This window comes from Myripristis murdjan, chromosome 14 (genome assembly GCF_902150065.1).
Source record: "Myripristis murdjan chromosome 14, fMyrMur1.1, whole genome shotgun sequence".
In the NCBI taxonomy this organism is placed as follows: Eukaryota; Metazoa; Chordata; class Actinopteri; order Holocentriformes; family Holocentridae; genus Myripristis; species Myripristis murdjan.
The window spans coordinates 10,228,457-10,244,843 of NC_043993.1; the positions used below are offsets into that span (position 1 = coordinate 10,228,457).

The following is a 16,387-nucleotide window of genomic DNA, read 5'->3' on the forward strand; positions in this document are numbered from 1 at the left end:
ATTGCTCCGGGAAGCAAACAGGGCAGCAAGACAAGTTTCTTTTTCATCTGGTGAAATAGGCTACTCATAACCTCTATTGGTTCCCTCGCCTAATGCTCTTTTCCCAGGGGCGATGGGAGTCCTACAGTCACTGATGCAAGCTTTTCATGCGCCTGGGTACATTTCTCTTCTCTCGCGGCATTGATTTGGTTCTCATTTAATCCCCTAGAATTTATTTTTATTTTATCATTTATTTATTTATTTATTTATTTAAATTTAACATTTACTGAGGGGCACCGGACTGCCATTGTTTTCATTTTCGACAACTGCTAAAAGACTGGTAGGTGATGGCCATGTATCGATGATTAATGCTTATTCATATTATTGTGAGATGAGTGCTGAACTGGAGGCCCTGCGTTTACGCGCTATTACCGAGAACACAGCTTAGGCAACTTTTGGACGCTTATCCCTCTTTTTTTGGTTTCTTAGTATACAAATAGGAGAGTGTTTTGTAGTTGTTCATGACGGAGACGATGGCGCTAAGTGGAAACTGTAGGACTAACCCCAAAGAGCAGGCATCAGTTCAGAACAGTTTCCCAGATGTTGTTGAATTAAACGTAGGAGGGCAGGTTTATTACACGCGTCACTCAACTCTGGTAGGCACCCCGAATTCACTACTGGGCAAAATATTCTCCGCCAAAAAAGATGCGTCTAACGACTTAGCGCGGGACCCCAAGGGCCGCTACTTCATCGACAGAGATGGGTTTTTGTTCCGGTACGTGTTGGACTACCTCCGAGACAAGCAAGTCGTCCTCCCTGACCACTTCCCAGAGAAAGGCAGGCTCAGGAAAGAAGCGGAGTACTTCCAGCTGCCCGACTTGGTGAAGCTCCTGACCCCTGAGGATTTCAAGCACAGCCCGGACGACTTCTTCCACAGCGACTATGAAGACGGGTCCCAGGGCAGCGACCACCGGGTGTGCCCGCCGCCCTCCCTTGTGCCTGCTGACAGAAAAAGCGGCTTCATCACGGTGGGGTACAGGGGGTCATGCACCATGGGCCGGGAGAGCCAAACCGACGCCAAGTTTAGGAGGGTACCTCGGATACTGATATGCGGGAGGGTGGCCCTGGCCAAAGAAGTTTTCGGGGAGACCCTGAACGAGAGCAGGGACCCGGACAGGACCCCGGATCGGTACACCTCTCGGTTTTACCTCAAGTTCAAGCACCTGGAGAGAGCTTTTGACATGCTGTCGGAGTGTGGTTTCCAGATGGTGGCCTGCAACTCCTCAGTCACAGCCTCGTTTGTCAACCAGCACACAGAGGACAAGATCTGGTCCAGCTACACAGAATACGTGTTTTACCGTAAGTGGCACCTTGGACTGTTACAGCATGTTGACGCGCGCACGCGCGTACACACACACACACACACACACACACACACACACACACACACACACACACACACACGCACACACACGCACACACACGCACACACACACACACACACACACACACACACACACACACACATGCACGCACGCACGCACGCACACACACACACACACACACACACACACACACACACACACACACCAACACCGAGCCACCGCTAGAAGGCACACTTGGTTTACACGTCCCCCTCCACAAAAGAGAGAGAGAGAGAGAGAGAGAGAGAGAGAGAGAGAGAGAGAGAGAGAGAGAGGGGTGGGGATGGTCGGGCCTTCTTGTATCTGGAAAAGGAAGACCCCTCTTTTGAATGATGTGGGTGTAATGAGAAGGCGAGGCTTCCCACCACATTTGAATGTGGTGCAGGTCCTTGCATGACTGTACAGTATGATCACAGTTAGGTTTCCACCTTCAGACAACTATGAAATTCCCTTATTATTCTATGAGTTTGCACAACTGGATCATGGCTAGCTTTTTCATGATTTTAAGTAATTTAATCCTGACATTCCTGACATATTCCTGCTGTTGGGTTTTGACTGAGAAAAGATGAATGAATGCACAACCCAACATAAGATGCAGTAAACTGCAGCTTGTATTGAAAAAGCTGAAATATACATTCTGTTCAAGATTTTTTTCCCCATAAGTGGTGCATTCATGACTGAATGATTGACTGAATTAATATCATGATTGACAGAGAGCTTATTAGATGCCCTGACATTCACTGCATGAGAAGCTATAAAAATTACACAATAAATTTCACGGCCTGTAGTTACCCTGCATCACCTTGGTGAAAACAACGGCACAAGAAAAAATGTCAAACTTAGCATCTGAAATTTTGTCTGAGCCCTGTGGAACAAACCCAATTAGAGATCACTCCTGGTAATTGGGGCTAAGTCAGGGTGTTGTAATCTTTCCCTTGGAGCAAGGAAACCTTAGCTCCAATGCATATCTGACAAGTTGGATCATGTTTTGATCTCACTGTGTTCAAATATATTACAGCATGTTGCAGCATTCAGCATGCTCTTTTAGATTTCATTAGATTTAGTCACATTTCAGTAATTTCACTCACTTAAATCTTTACTTAGTTTTTTTTTTTTTCTTAAAATGTTTCACTCAGCAGAAACTTGTGGCATCATAGTTTAGTTTTTTGTCAGCTGCATTTAATCAAATTTCTGAGATGGCTGCTTACATGTGCATTATAATGAGAGTGAGGGAGTGGAAGAGGCACAGTGAGCAAGTGTGTGAGTGAGTGAGTGGAGTCATTTGCAATGCAGTGCACTTGCATCCTTGTAGAGACAAATGTTTGACAGAATTTACACTCATCCTGAGTCTCTCCATCTTCTCCTTCTCATCCTTTCTCCAAAATGCTGTGTCACTCGTCAGCACAGAGAATCATTACTTCCAACTCTTGTTATTTATCATCTGGAGCATTTTCCTACACTTCCTCCACTGACTGCTTCCATCTTTTCCCTTCTTTCAATTTCCTGTGTGTCCTTCTGGCTCTCCTATTGCTCTCCTCCCCTTTCTCCCTCCTTGCCATTCCTCCTATGCAGTGGGAGTCTGAGATGAAACAGGTAAAGTGGTAGTGAAGAGATGATGATGGCTTTTATAATGGCTCTCGTAATATTTTATGACCCAACAAAACAGTCCATATTCCCAGATCTGACAATGCATAATCAATCTCCAGCTCCTGGATAGCTGCTGCAGAGAAGCTGCCATAAGGTAGACAGAAACATACTCTAAATGATATTGTGGAAGCGCTGCAGTTCTTGGTGGCTGTGTAGCTCTAATTAGTGCTAAATGCATAAAACAAGATTTTCACCAGCATAGAACAAAGTCTTTAACCACTAGCCATGCCCACTTTAAAAATGCATATAATGAGTGTTTGGTGAAAACTGAAATGAACAACCAGTACTCTTGAAAAAGGAATCAACTGTTAACTGTTAATTTCCGGATTTTTTTTTTTTTTTTTTTTTTTTAAGTTTTTGAGCCTTTTACACTGCACTTTATCTTTTGTTGTTCTTTGACGGAGATCCAGTCTGGATCTGAGTGTCAGGCTAAAGGCATTCTCATGCGTAGGGTGAAGCTGTAGGCCTATTGATCTATACTGATTAAATTGTAATTGCTAATAGTGTCTGTTTTAACTTACATGAGGGACCAAATGGTTGGACTGTCACAGAGGACAATATAATAAGAGCTGGGAATGTTTCACTATTCTAGTTTCTATTTGAAAGTCTGCTTTTCTGTGATTCACAACTTATCTGCAAATCCAACCCATCTGGCGCTCAAAGACAGTTGCAGTGAATACGAATGGCTGCAATATTCAGACAACAAAGTAAAATTCGCAAAAAATAGAAACACACCATGCCAGTAGGGGTGCATGAGGATTAAAGAGGTAGCTGCAATGGTGGGAAACCGGATATAATGGTGAGAAAAAACATTAAAACCAAAACAACAAAAGCTGCAGGGGATGAAAAAGGTTAAGGGACCATGCAGATTTAGAAGTTGTTTGATGAGACATAAACGTGCAGCTATCTTTCAATTAACATGCTCAGTAAGCTCAGTCTGGAAAGAGCTGACCACCAGATGTTTGCATCGAGATCTTAACAAAGGGAATCAATCACAGGTCTAGATCAAAACCTAGTACATGGCTCAACCATTTATGGTCAGTGTGCAACATTGTGGGCAAGATATTTCAGGAATATTCAGTGGTATTTTGATTTGAAAGAGAATGTATACTTATAATTATCTGTTAACTCTCCCAGCTCTTTCATCTGTTTCTATCTGTGAATGTCTCTAGTTTGGTCTTTAAGCCTCACTCTGTATTGAATGTTTTGCCAGAGTGATTTGCAGTGCTTTAACTGTACACTCTCCCTCATGACTCTTGGCACAGAAGTCTTTAGCATTCAGTAGTATCTAAGAGAAGCAAAATATTATGTTCTTAGCCTGTGAAAAACTTGGAATGAGCTGCAGTCAATGAGTGGAACTGCTGTAAACCCCTCTAAGCATGTAATAGAAAACTGTTCGTGTTGATTCATTTTGGCCAATGGGGAAACTCCGACACTCGGCGTCATCGCTCAGTCAGGGAGTCAGTGATGGACATTTGTGTTTGTAGGGCTTCTCCAGCTGCTTCGGTCCAGCCAAAAAAAAGATATGGAGATGTTTTTTCATAGCCAATAACTTCATGCTTTGGATTGCAGATGGTTGCGTAACAAGGGGCCGGAGTGGAAAGAATTCGAGCAGATTGGCCAGCAAGCCTGTGCAGACTGCCGAGTCTGAAACCAGTGTGGCCATTTCTTTCCCCCCCAAATGTCCTTTTCTCCACACAGGCCTGCTGAAATTTGCTTCTGTAGCAAGTACACCATTATTTGCAAGTACTATTGTGCTCTGTTTTGTTCGTTAATATGTTGATTCCTCTTGTGTTCACTATAGGTTTGTCATCTATAAGACTTGAAACTTTTAAAAAAGGCTTTGCTGTTGTGCAGCACAGCTATAGAGCTCCGTGTGCCACCTTATAATGTAATCAGTCTTCCTATAGCGACAGCAGAAAAAATAACATTTTAAGGTAGACAGCTGGATCATGTGGAAAGCTGCACTGGTGGCAGGAAGGTAGATTTTATTAAAATACAACAAAGTGAGAAAAGGTCTTGGGATACAACTCCACATGTGCTGTCTAATGTTTAAAATGTTCTTGAAGAAGCTGCCAACAACACTGAGATCAATGCGGCTGTCATGACAGGCACTAACAATGTAGTGCAATAGTTTCTGCTTTAATGGGCACATTTGATGTGAAAATTCTTTTTTTTCTTGTCTTCAAAGAAAAGTTTAAGTTTAAAAAGTTCTTTTGCAAATCTTAGTCGAACCGACGCGTCTCTCTGCTGACAGTTGTAGCACGACTCCTTCTGTCTTTGGCAGGTGTTCGGAGTGAAGTAGAGACAACAAACTGACAGCTCACTTGAATGGGCAGACACATACTGCACAGTATGTTGATAAAGCTGTAGTTTTTACATATTGCATAAACATCCTCAGTGTTTATATATGGAGACTGTGTTTGCAGCATTCCCCTGGTTTGTGGTCCCAAACCTAATTACTGTACCAAACATTTCTTCACTCCCACAACCATAAGTAAACATATTTCTGGCTATTTTAGCCCTAAGCTGCAGCTGTTTTAGCTCCTTGTTCCTGTTTCATGGCCACAGCCAAGTAATTTGTGATTACAGGACAGATATTTTTGGAACGTATTTGGCATCTTACCATTATGATATAGTGGTGGACATTCTTTCATATTTATAGGAACCATTCCTTAGCTCAAGGGCAGCTGGCATCTGTAGCAACACCTGACTCTGCTCTTAGTACTAGTAATTCTTCTCTAGCACTGATAAAATTACTGTCCCTACTCTAGATGTGAAGCATGGAAATGCACTTTTCCGCTATGTGCAAATATCTTTCAAATGCTTATTACAAGTCTGTCATGCAACTAAAAGTCAATGAACATGGCTTTTTAATGACATTCAATAATTATTCCACTCCAAATGCAACCAGATCCGCAGAATAGTTAATACCCTAACTATAATTTTCTATTTATCTTGTTCCAAGCTTTCCTGTTTATGACTCTGGGATGGGGCCAGGACCAGTGGTTAGAAACCACTGAGCCGTGCATTCACCACCTCAGGCAAAACCACTGCCAGCCCCGTAAATCACAAAAGTCAAATGATCACATGGTTGAAGAGCAAATACGAGTAAAAAACACATATGAGTGATTCTCTGTGCTGGGGCCAGGCTAAATGAGCTATGCATTAATCGCCTGCATGAAGCTGCAGTGATGACTGGATGGCTCTCGGCTTTCCTAACCCCCAGAAGCCCCTGGCATTAACAAGCCACATCAAGTGGTGGTTGGTTGTTGCTTACTGACAAACAACAACTGCTTCCTGCCTTTGTTGACAAATGTTCAGCTTGTTAGAGGGCATACACTCAAAGATGAGGGCACACGCACACACACACACACACACAGAGGTAGTGTGCTCGGCTAAACACACACATGCAGCAGGCGCACACATATACTCACACCCGCCCACAGCCAAGAGTATGCACACAAACACAGGTAACCAGGCACACACACATGCAGGCACACATGCTCTCAAGCCTGCACACACACACACACACACACACACACACACACACACACACACACACACAGGCACATTCACACAATCATGGGAGTTTGTTAGCGGTTGAAATTCGCCCAGTGGAATAAATTTTGTCAGTGACAGCCTCTTGTTTAGCTGCCTGTTGCCTTCTTGGCACGCTGAGCCTTCCCCTCGCCCCTGCTCTGTCTAAACTCTCCTGATCCTCCCTCTTGCTCATCTTCCTGTCTCTTTTTTTTCACTTTGTTTCTCTTCTTTCACTTTCTATTCTTCTTCTCATTTTGCTCTAGTCAGTCATTTTCTCTCTTTCCTCCATTTCCCACCTTCCCATCCCCCCTGTGCTCTGTGGGGGCAAGGAGCAGCATGGCGGCACCACTCGCCTTTACATGCCTCGCTGCACTGTCACGCCTCCTGTCTCACTTCCTATTCATATCTCTGTCTGTCTTCCTGTCCATCTCCCTGACAGTTTATCCACCTGAATCTTTCTCTGTCTTTATTTCTATGCCTTCTTATTCTATCTGCCTCTTCACTTTTAGTGCCTCTTTGTCTCACACCTTTCTAATGTGTCTGCGTCTGTCACTGACTATATGGTGCTGTGCTTCTTCTCTCTCAGACTGTCTGATGATTTTTCTTTTAAACCTTTACTTCTTGAGCATTTGTACTTTTTCATTAAATCCTTGCTTCACACATATTCGGCTGCTGACATTTATACCTGGGAGCTGCCCGTAACTACAAAGTCTTCCACTGTTTGCAGCTGAATAACTCAACTGGAACAAGAGTGGGTTTTTCAGGTGATGTAACACACCCTCTGGCGGCCATGTTGGAGGTCTTTAAGCTCTTAGGCAACAGTTAGACCAACCAAATGTACTTCTAAAAGTATGATTTGGTTTACTCTGTGAACTGAATAGACATGCTTGATATCTGTGCTGATTTTGACATGAAGGTCATCACTTCCCACTGATGCATCTTAAGCTGTTGCAGCCGGCTGTCTGTCTTGTCCTCTGAACATAATCTCAGAAAACATATCTAGTAGAAGATGTTAGCAGAGACGGGGAAGAATGGAGATGATTTACTTGCTGTCTACTTCTGTCATCTCAGCACCAAAACTTAATTGGGTTGGAAGTATTTCTTCTGCAACCAATGATGTACATGAGGCTTATTTGAGTAACATATACAAATATGTGTGATCTCGGAAAAAATTGTGGCGTGTTTAACTTAGTCTGTCATTCAGAAGATATATAAGATATATAAAAATATATAGCAAACATTTTGGTGCAAAACTGTCTTCTGTGTCATGAATGAAAGGTATTACCTTGTCATAACATTAATGCACATCAGCTGCTATTGAATTTATAGAAAGTAACAGAACCGGCTTTGTACATGATGTCTACTCTGGGAAACAACTAACTTGTGTCTCATTTGCACCTCTTCCCTCCCCCTGAATCCACATTGTTGTTGGTAATTGCTTGTCATATGCTGTTAATGGTGCATTAGCATCAGTTGCCTAAATTGTTAAATTGTCCTCCGGGCCAGTTAGCTAGCTAGCAAAACCAAAAAGCAGGGTTTTTTTTTTTTTTTTTTTTTTTTTAGGTTGACTGAGCTGAGTCTGGAGCTCTGACTCAGAAAGTGGAGGCTAGGAGTAAACCTGAGAAAGGCAAGACTGTTGACTGTGTCACAGTAACCTAAATCTTAAAAACAAGTCCACCTTATCGGCCGATTCACTTTTTCAACTGACCCACACTCAGACCAAGTGTTTCTCCACTCACAAGCTCATTTCTCTTAGCAACGGCTGACCGCCTTTTTCTCTTCCATCCTTCGTTTTGCTATCTGTCTCTGTACACACCTCGCTCTGATCGTCCCTAACTGTCTCTTTTCTGTTTGTGACTATTCGCGTGAGGGCCAGCCTCTGAAACCCCAGAAGGCAAATTTATTTACCAATTTGTCGCATGGCTGGAGTGACTGATAATTAATCATCTTTGTTGACAGTTGGTTCAGAGGAATTCACTGCAGGGCCCAACAATGCCAACGACCACAACAGTACCATCAAAACAACGACACAACATCCTCTGACTGAAAAAAAAAAAAAAAAAAAATCTCCACAGTCCACTGAGAGTCGAGGGATGGCAGGTTTTTTGCCTCAGGACACATTTCTCCAGGCTTTACTGTTTATATTATCCAAACACGGCCGAATGATGCGTGTCTGGCTACAAATGATGCTGTCATATGACCATGTGTGCTGATGTGTGACCTGCCCAAACTTTAGCTTATTTTACACAGATGTGTAACTCCGTGTGTCACAAGTGTGTGTGTGTGTGTGTGTGTGTGTGGCAGGTGGGAGAGAGGGGGTTATCGTAACAGTAATGATTGTGGTATGTGTGTATTCGTGACCCACATTACACTTCCCGAGGGATTTGCCCATCTTTTGAGCCGCTAGGTAAATACATACCTGGTGTCGACCAAACTCACACATGCAAAAACACACACACGCATGGCCACACTAACGCCCAAACTCCATTAGAGTCATCCTGCAAGCCTCTCCCAGCCCGGCCAGTGACGACATTGGTAGCGGCGGTCCCATGCTGCAGGCCTGTAGGAAGTGATTAGCCGCAGAGCAGACAGGCCGTGACAGCTCTGAGGAGAGTCTTGATAGGGACAGCTGCTACCCTGGCCTCAGCTCCACAGGGGACTCAGCACCACACACCTCAACTCTGCATTATTCAGACTGAGACATGGAGGCAGCAGGGAGAGGAGGGAGCAGGGACGGCTGGACAAAGAGACAGACCTACTATAACCACTGCCGCTGTTAAACTGCTCATAGCCGTACAATAGGCTACTATAAAGACTACACTGCTACTACTATTACTGCTGCTACTGTTACCATTTCTCCAGAGTGTTTTCAATAAAAAATGTAAACAACAAGTCATTTACTATTAGTGTTAAAAAACTTGTTTGAAAGTGGGGAAAAAAAAAAAAAACTGCCAGTGGGATGAGATAATCCCACTTGTTTCAAGGCTAATCACCTAGTTTCCAGAATAAAGTGTCATTTTCTAGTTGATACCGGAAAAATTCCTGCAACAAAAGTGGGGTTGTCTGTTTTTCACTTGTTTTTAAGGAAAAGCTTTTGACGGCGTTTCAACAACAACACAAGATTTTAACACTGATTGTGAGACTGAATGACTTGATAAAATGGTGAGTTTGTTGCAGTGTGTGTGAGAGAGCACAGAATAGGCAGGCTGCTTTGATGATTTTTATTTATTTATTTGTTTATTTGTTTATTTATTTATAGAAACAGGGGAGAGACTCACCGGGATACAGATATAATTGACACAAAAGAGAAAGTTCTGGCAGGATTTGATTTCTTTCCTCATCTTTTCTTCTCCTTACTCACACGTCAGGGTGAGGAGATGTTGGAACGATGCAAGCGAGAGCGCGGGGAGGGATGATGTATCTCTGAAAGGGACGCTTAAATTGACTTGCTCCTCAGCCTTAATGGTGCGCTCTCTGGTCCAATTCGCAATCCACAAACTTTATTGCAGGCTGCGCTTGTAAAATCCGAGTGAGCAGGGCAGGCATGGCTGTGTGTGTGTGTGTCTCCTGAGCTGTTTTTTTTGCTCTTCACACTCCGCTCAAGTGTGGCAGAGCGGCTGCCGGGTGGAACGATCAACAGCCGCAGTCATGTGGGGTCAGTATGGCACTTCTTAGTGAAGTTTCCAGTCGGGATCGGTAGCATTTCATTTGACCCTCTGCAAATCTCCAGCCAAGGTGAAGTTGACCATATAGGATTTGTCATGGCAGACTCTCCTGAAGCAGCACAGTTGGTGTTGAGTGATCGTAGCCTCTGTTGTTACAGTTTGTTTTTGTGAGGACGACTGCAAAGCTGCAAAGATCTGCCAGAGCAACAGCAAATGACAATTTCCTGAGTCCTGGTCAGAATCATAAAACAGAGACCAAAACAATAAATTAATGCATATTACATTAAAGCTGTAAAAAAAAAAATGACTATTAATAAGTGATTGAAAAGATGATGCTGATTTAGCTGTCTTGACTGTGTTTTACAAAATGAGCAGCTTTTTAATGGTTCCCTCTATTCTGATTGACTGTGGGCGATACAAGAGGCTCTGATTGCATCTCTGTCACAGTCTCATGCAGCTACAAAGTCTTGAACAGGAAAATCAGTTATTTTTCACTGCTTCAGTATCACCTTTCTTACAGTCATATCGTTCTGAACCACTAACATAGCTTGCTGTAGCAAAAATTGGGGCGACGTGAGCCTCTCTTTTTTTTTTTTTCCCAGTAAGAAACCTAGCTGCTGTGTTTTGTGGAAGCTGCAGGCAAGAGACAGACAGACTTTTGACTGAGGCAAGAATATAAAAGGACTATATAAAGTTTCATGTCTAAGAAGACATGAAAGCACAGATGACCTTTTCCTCACCAAAAAGGATAAAAAACGCCTAACTTTGGATTTTTTTTTTTTCAGTCTGATGAAACAAGATTGAACCTGTTTGTCAAAGCTCAAATTAGCATAAAAAAATGACACCCAAGTTAAAGGAGGAGGACAGGAGGGCTGAAAGGGCGCAAGATCTGGGGCTGAGAGCAACAGAAAAACTGACCAGCGGAGTGGAAACCTGAATGTAGTGGAGAGTAAACAGAACTGAACTCGGTGCACACAGCTCCCTTCAGTGCCGATGCATTTTATTTGAGAAATAGAGTTTCCTCACTCCTTTTTCCAGATAGAGAAACCTGCATTTTGCACATTAGCACGCCGAGCTGCACGGAAATATGGTCCTCTCACGACGATTAAATATAAAGTAGCACTAAATATTGTATTTTTTGTGCTTATGTTGGTGGTTATTGGCCTGATTGTGATTGGTGACCCGAGCTCACAAGGTAAGAGGGTATAGGAAGATAAGGAGAGGCAGGACGGGAAGAAAGGAATGATGTACGAATGGATGGAGGGCAAGCAGGTCATACTGGGAGAAGATAGACTTTCTGGTGTGCCTGGCCTCCCCTTGACCTTCTCCTCTAGCATCTCCAATTCTCGCAGTCCCCGGCCTCTGGAGGATACAGGGAACTATAGAGCTCTGCAATAAGAGAGCAAGAGGGAGGTGGAGGAAGAGAGAGAGAACGAGAGAGAGAGGAAGTGAGAGAAAAAGACAATAGTGAGAGAGTGAACGGTAGAAAGTCAACAGCCAGCTCCCCGAAGCCCTCGGCGACCCCCTTCTCTCTTTCCATCTATCAACCCATTTTCTCCTCCTCTGTGACTCTTGACACTCTATTCTCTCTGCTGTGGTAGGCACAGTTGATATAATGCTGATGCTCTTCCCCTGTTGTGTTGGAATAAGTGCTCTGCGGTGCGACGAGGTGTGCAGCGTTGCTATAATGACAGAGACAGCAGCTGGAGAGGCTCTTCACTCACTCAACCCACCGGCTGGCTGCTGCAGTGCATCAGCGCTTTAATAACGTTGCTAGGGACAAGGCCAGCTTGATTGGAAACACAACGTAAAGGGTGCGCAGACAGCCCATCACATCGGTCATCATGCGACATTATCATACCGGCAGATGTTTCTGTTGTGTGACTGAGTCCAGACTGGAGCCGACCATGTGCTAGATTAGCTCTTCAAACAGTGAATTTGACCCAAAAGTTGAGTCTAAAAAAAAAAAAAAAAAAAACTTCTGTCTACTGTGAATCAACTTTATTTTTTTCTGTGAATGTGTGACCACTATGAACCAATATGCTATGAATTCAAGCTTCTTCCAAAAGGACATCCCTTCTACGTGAATGTTTTTCACGTTCCCTCTCTGAGAACCCCAAACTAAGAGCCTTTTTGGAACAGTTTATCAATATTTAGTATTTATTACAGCAGCCAAAATGTGATACACAGACAAAGGGACTGCCCGAAAGCCATCTACGCTGTTGGTAACAATGCTGGAAGATGTCCACCTGTCTGTAAGAATTACACATAATGTGATATATTATTGATCATGAGGGGCAATTATTTTTAATCCTTGCTTGCCCTGTTTCCACGGGTGTTGGAGATCAGGTCATGGTTCAGGGGTCAGAGGTCAGAGGTGTGAATAGACCCAGTAGAGCGGATGTCACTGTTTTCATGTTGTGTTGAGAGTATCAGTGTGCATGGAAAAGTATTCGAAAAAGGCCTTGTGTCGGCGAAAGGTAAAAGACACAAATATGCCGTTTTAAAATGTACCGAGCTTAGTGTGGACCAGCGTTAGAGTTTTATATTTTTCATTAGTTTTTATTTTCATATCATTTTTAATTTCTGTTTTGAATTCAGCTTAGTTTCAGTTAGTCTCCAGAATGGATCTGATAATTTCACTTTAGTTTGTATTTATGTATTTAGGCAGTTGACTCCCAGTCATGCAGAAGCCCCTGTCTCAATAAACATCAGCACAAAAAAACTCCCCATGCCTTTTGTGTTGATAAATTTGACCAAATCGACAGACTAAAATCAAAGACATTTTGTGCAATTTTATTTTATTTTAGTTACTTTTGTAAGTACACAATATCATTTCAGTTAGTTTCAGCCTTTTTTCTTAAGTCTAGCTTTTTATTTTTTTTTTATTTCTGAAATGTTTTTTTCAAATCTGGGTAGTTTTAGTTGACTGTAATAACTTTGGTGCGGATGTTGGCTCAGTGTCTTCCTCAAAGACTCAAGAGGCCCTTGAACCCTGATCCTCCAGTTGTCACAGTGCTGCTAATTTTAGTCCCCAGAGAGCAGAAACGACACATTTGCTGCCATCACGTCAAGCTTACAAAAACACTTGGTGCACTGAAATCACTGAAATTGGCTTTGTACTCCACTGATGTGTTTTATTCTCACTTTTCTCTCCACTGAGCTCCGCCTCTCATCTATATCTAAACTGCTGCTCACCAGCTTGCCTCTACTTGTCTCTCATCTATCTTCTCCAGCGTCTGTGCAGAAAAGGCTTTCATACAAGTCTTTCATGATGAAATCGTCACTCAATATGCAAACCCCCATTAGTACTTAAACATCATGATGAAATTTCTCAGTTTGATACTGTTTGGGATTGTTCCTAATTCCATTGTGCCTCATTAGTAATCACGTCGTGTCACTCACCCAGCAGTGCACCACAGCTTGGTGGAGCTTATGGTCATACTGCTGTAATTTCATTCCTGACTGCTTTATAGCTTCCTGGGGCAGAAAGTCAGTGGCACTTCATTTGTAAGTGGCCATGAAGTCTTTATGTCCATTAAGAAAGCCAGAGACAAGAATACAGCGACTCAGGAGGAAATTAGCGTGTGCAAAGAGACCCATGTCATGATGTGGTGTGCATTAAAATGTCTTGGCACAGTTCCTTATTTCCTTGTTTCTCATCTGCAGTCTTTTTCCATTATATAGCCAGAGAAGAGGCAGAGGAGGAAGAGGAAGCTCTGTCAGGATTTGAAATTTAGATTAGATCAGATTTTTTGTGTGCCTTTATTTTTTAAACCTTTTTTTTTTTTTTTTTTTAAATAAATGTATTTATTTACTTACAAGATCAAAGTGGAGAAAAAAGGGAAAGTTGAGAGAATGGGGAAACATATCAAATGCTGAACCCAGGACATTACATTGACGTGGTTTGCATCTTGTGTGTATTTTTCATTTATGTTTATGTAACAGAAACATAATGCAAAGCACAGATGTTAACAATATGGCAGCACTTACATTAGAGCTACTAATTTTTTCCTAGTATAAACATTTACATTGAAATTTTTTAACCAAAACACATTCTTTGTGTCCTTGAGGCCAGATAAACATGCTGAATGTATTTCCTTACTTCAAAAAACATCGACAAGCTTTGTTTGGGAATATTTTGACAGTTGCCAAGTTTATATTAGTGTGTGGAATATATTGTCCCAAAATGGGGACCCTATAGTGCCACTAAGGGTCATAGACTACACTGGATTCCTTTGAAGCTTTTATACTTCTCTGATGTGTGTGTGGTTGAATCCCTGGTATCCCCCAAGGATAAACCAATCAGAGTGCTTTACCTTGGGTGGAAATTGAGATTGTTAGGGAAGTCCATGATGCCTACACTCTTTCCAACTCCAAATATGTGTCAAATTGCGTTGGTTTACACACACACACACATTATATTTTCAATGAAGAATAAAGCAAGCAGGATGCACAGATGTGATTTTCAGTCAGCACAGGTATTAATTAATCCAGAGGAGAGCATCTTAACCAGCATAACAGAGTTTAATCACGAGAGAGGAGAGTTTAGCTTGTTAAAATAGTTAAATAGTCTTCAGCATAAATATCACATGGTTCCACATCTTATGCCACTGCAGAGGATCGTTCCAAACTCCAATACTGCGTTGCATTAGTAATCCCTCGGTGTCATTTCAGAGAACTCAACTGCTTACTAGAGCATGCTGTTATTGCCATTTCACTCCTAAGTGGCTGTGAAGCTCTCTGTCCATAAAAAAAAAAAAAAAAAAAAAAATCATAGCCATAAGCATGCAGGGAGCACAACACACACACACACACACACACACACACACACACACACACACACATGCACGCACGTACATTTGGAGGTTAGCTTATCCAAACAGCTCACCAATGAAAAATGACTCTCATTAGGGAAGAAATTATAGATCAGCCCGCTCACTTAAACACACTTACTTAACATCTGCAATATCTCTTGTTGTTGTGCAGAATCACTTCAGCTTATTAACCTGGAGCAGGGAGAGATGGGAGAGAGGGAGATATTTAACTGTGGCAACCCACATTACCTTGATGGATAAGCTGGGCTTTAGTTTTAATGCTATTGGCTTAATGGTAATGTGATGTACACTGAGTGTATGAAATATTAGGAACACCATCCTAATGCTCAGCTGCACCTCAAGCCATCCCAAAGCCCTTAAATTCTCTCCTTCCTTTCATGTGTAACCCCCTTTACGACTGAAGTGGATTTACTCCTTGAAATCAAAGAGGGATCATTGTTTTCACCTGGATTTACCTGTTCAGACCTCCTCTTTTCCTCGAAAGAGCAGATCCTATTGTACATTACAGCAATATGACCTGAGAAGAAGCTCTGTACATTGGGCATAGGTGGGACTGTGATGCAACTGGTACCACAGGTGCTGTCTGAAGGAAAAGTGATACATACTACGCATCAGAGTAAAAAAAAAGAGGAAGACAACAGATAGTGGATCGGGTACCTGGTTACAACAACAGCTGGGATTATAATCCATAAATTATAGCATTTTATGAGAGCCATCAACATGGATGGGAGCATCTTTGATCAGACAGCTTTTCTAAAACATTGCGGTTGGTTGTAAATGACAACACGTCCAGAAGACTTGATGCGCTTGTGGTCAATGCCTTTACGTTTTCCCTGTCTCATATCAATGATGATTTATAGAATATGAGAGCAGCCGATATCCTCCCATCTAGCCTGCACTCCTGTGTGCTATTCACAGTGTATTGAATTATTGAGTGCTGTTTACAGAGTATTGCACAGTCACTGGCAGCCATCTATAGAGGGCCAGGCTGTCAGGCTGTTTGTTTGCAGAAGTAATGCCTTGCTACCTGGGGTCCTGTGCACACAAACATGTGTAATGGCTTGCTAACCGTAAGCCTACATTAGCTGTGTGTAGATAATGATTTGCTGGCCAGGAACCCGTGTTAGCTGTGTGATTATGGTCTGCAGACAAGAAGTCTGTTTATGAATTGGTTCTGAGGAGAGCGTGCACACACACACACACACACACACACACACACACACAAAAAGATAAGACTGGACAGCAAGCCCTAGCCTAGATTCACATTGTTTACTACGAGATTAACCAAGCT

General features: G+C 42.6%; 1 protein-coding gene across 2 annotated transcripts in view; it reads left to right on the top strand.

Moving 5' to 3' along the window:
• The first annotated feature begins 500 nt into the window (after positions 1-500).
• Positions 501-16,387, top strand: part of kctd16b (potassium channel tetramerization domain containing 16b) — a 94,902-nt gene continuing 79,015 nt past the window's right edge. The window contains exon 1 of one of the 2 annotated variants that reach the window (XM_030069141.1): positions 501-1,338. In XM_030069141.1, coding sequence (XP_029925001.1) covers positions 501-1,338 — 838 coding nt within the window. The remainder of the gene's footprint in view (positions 1,339-16,387) is intronic. The other variant, XM_030069143.1, reaches the window with a different exon arrangement.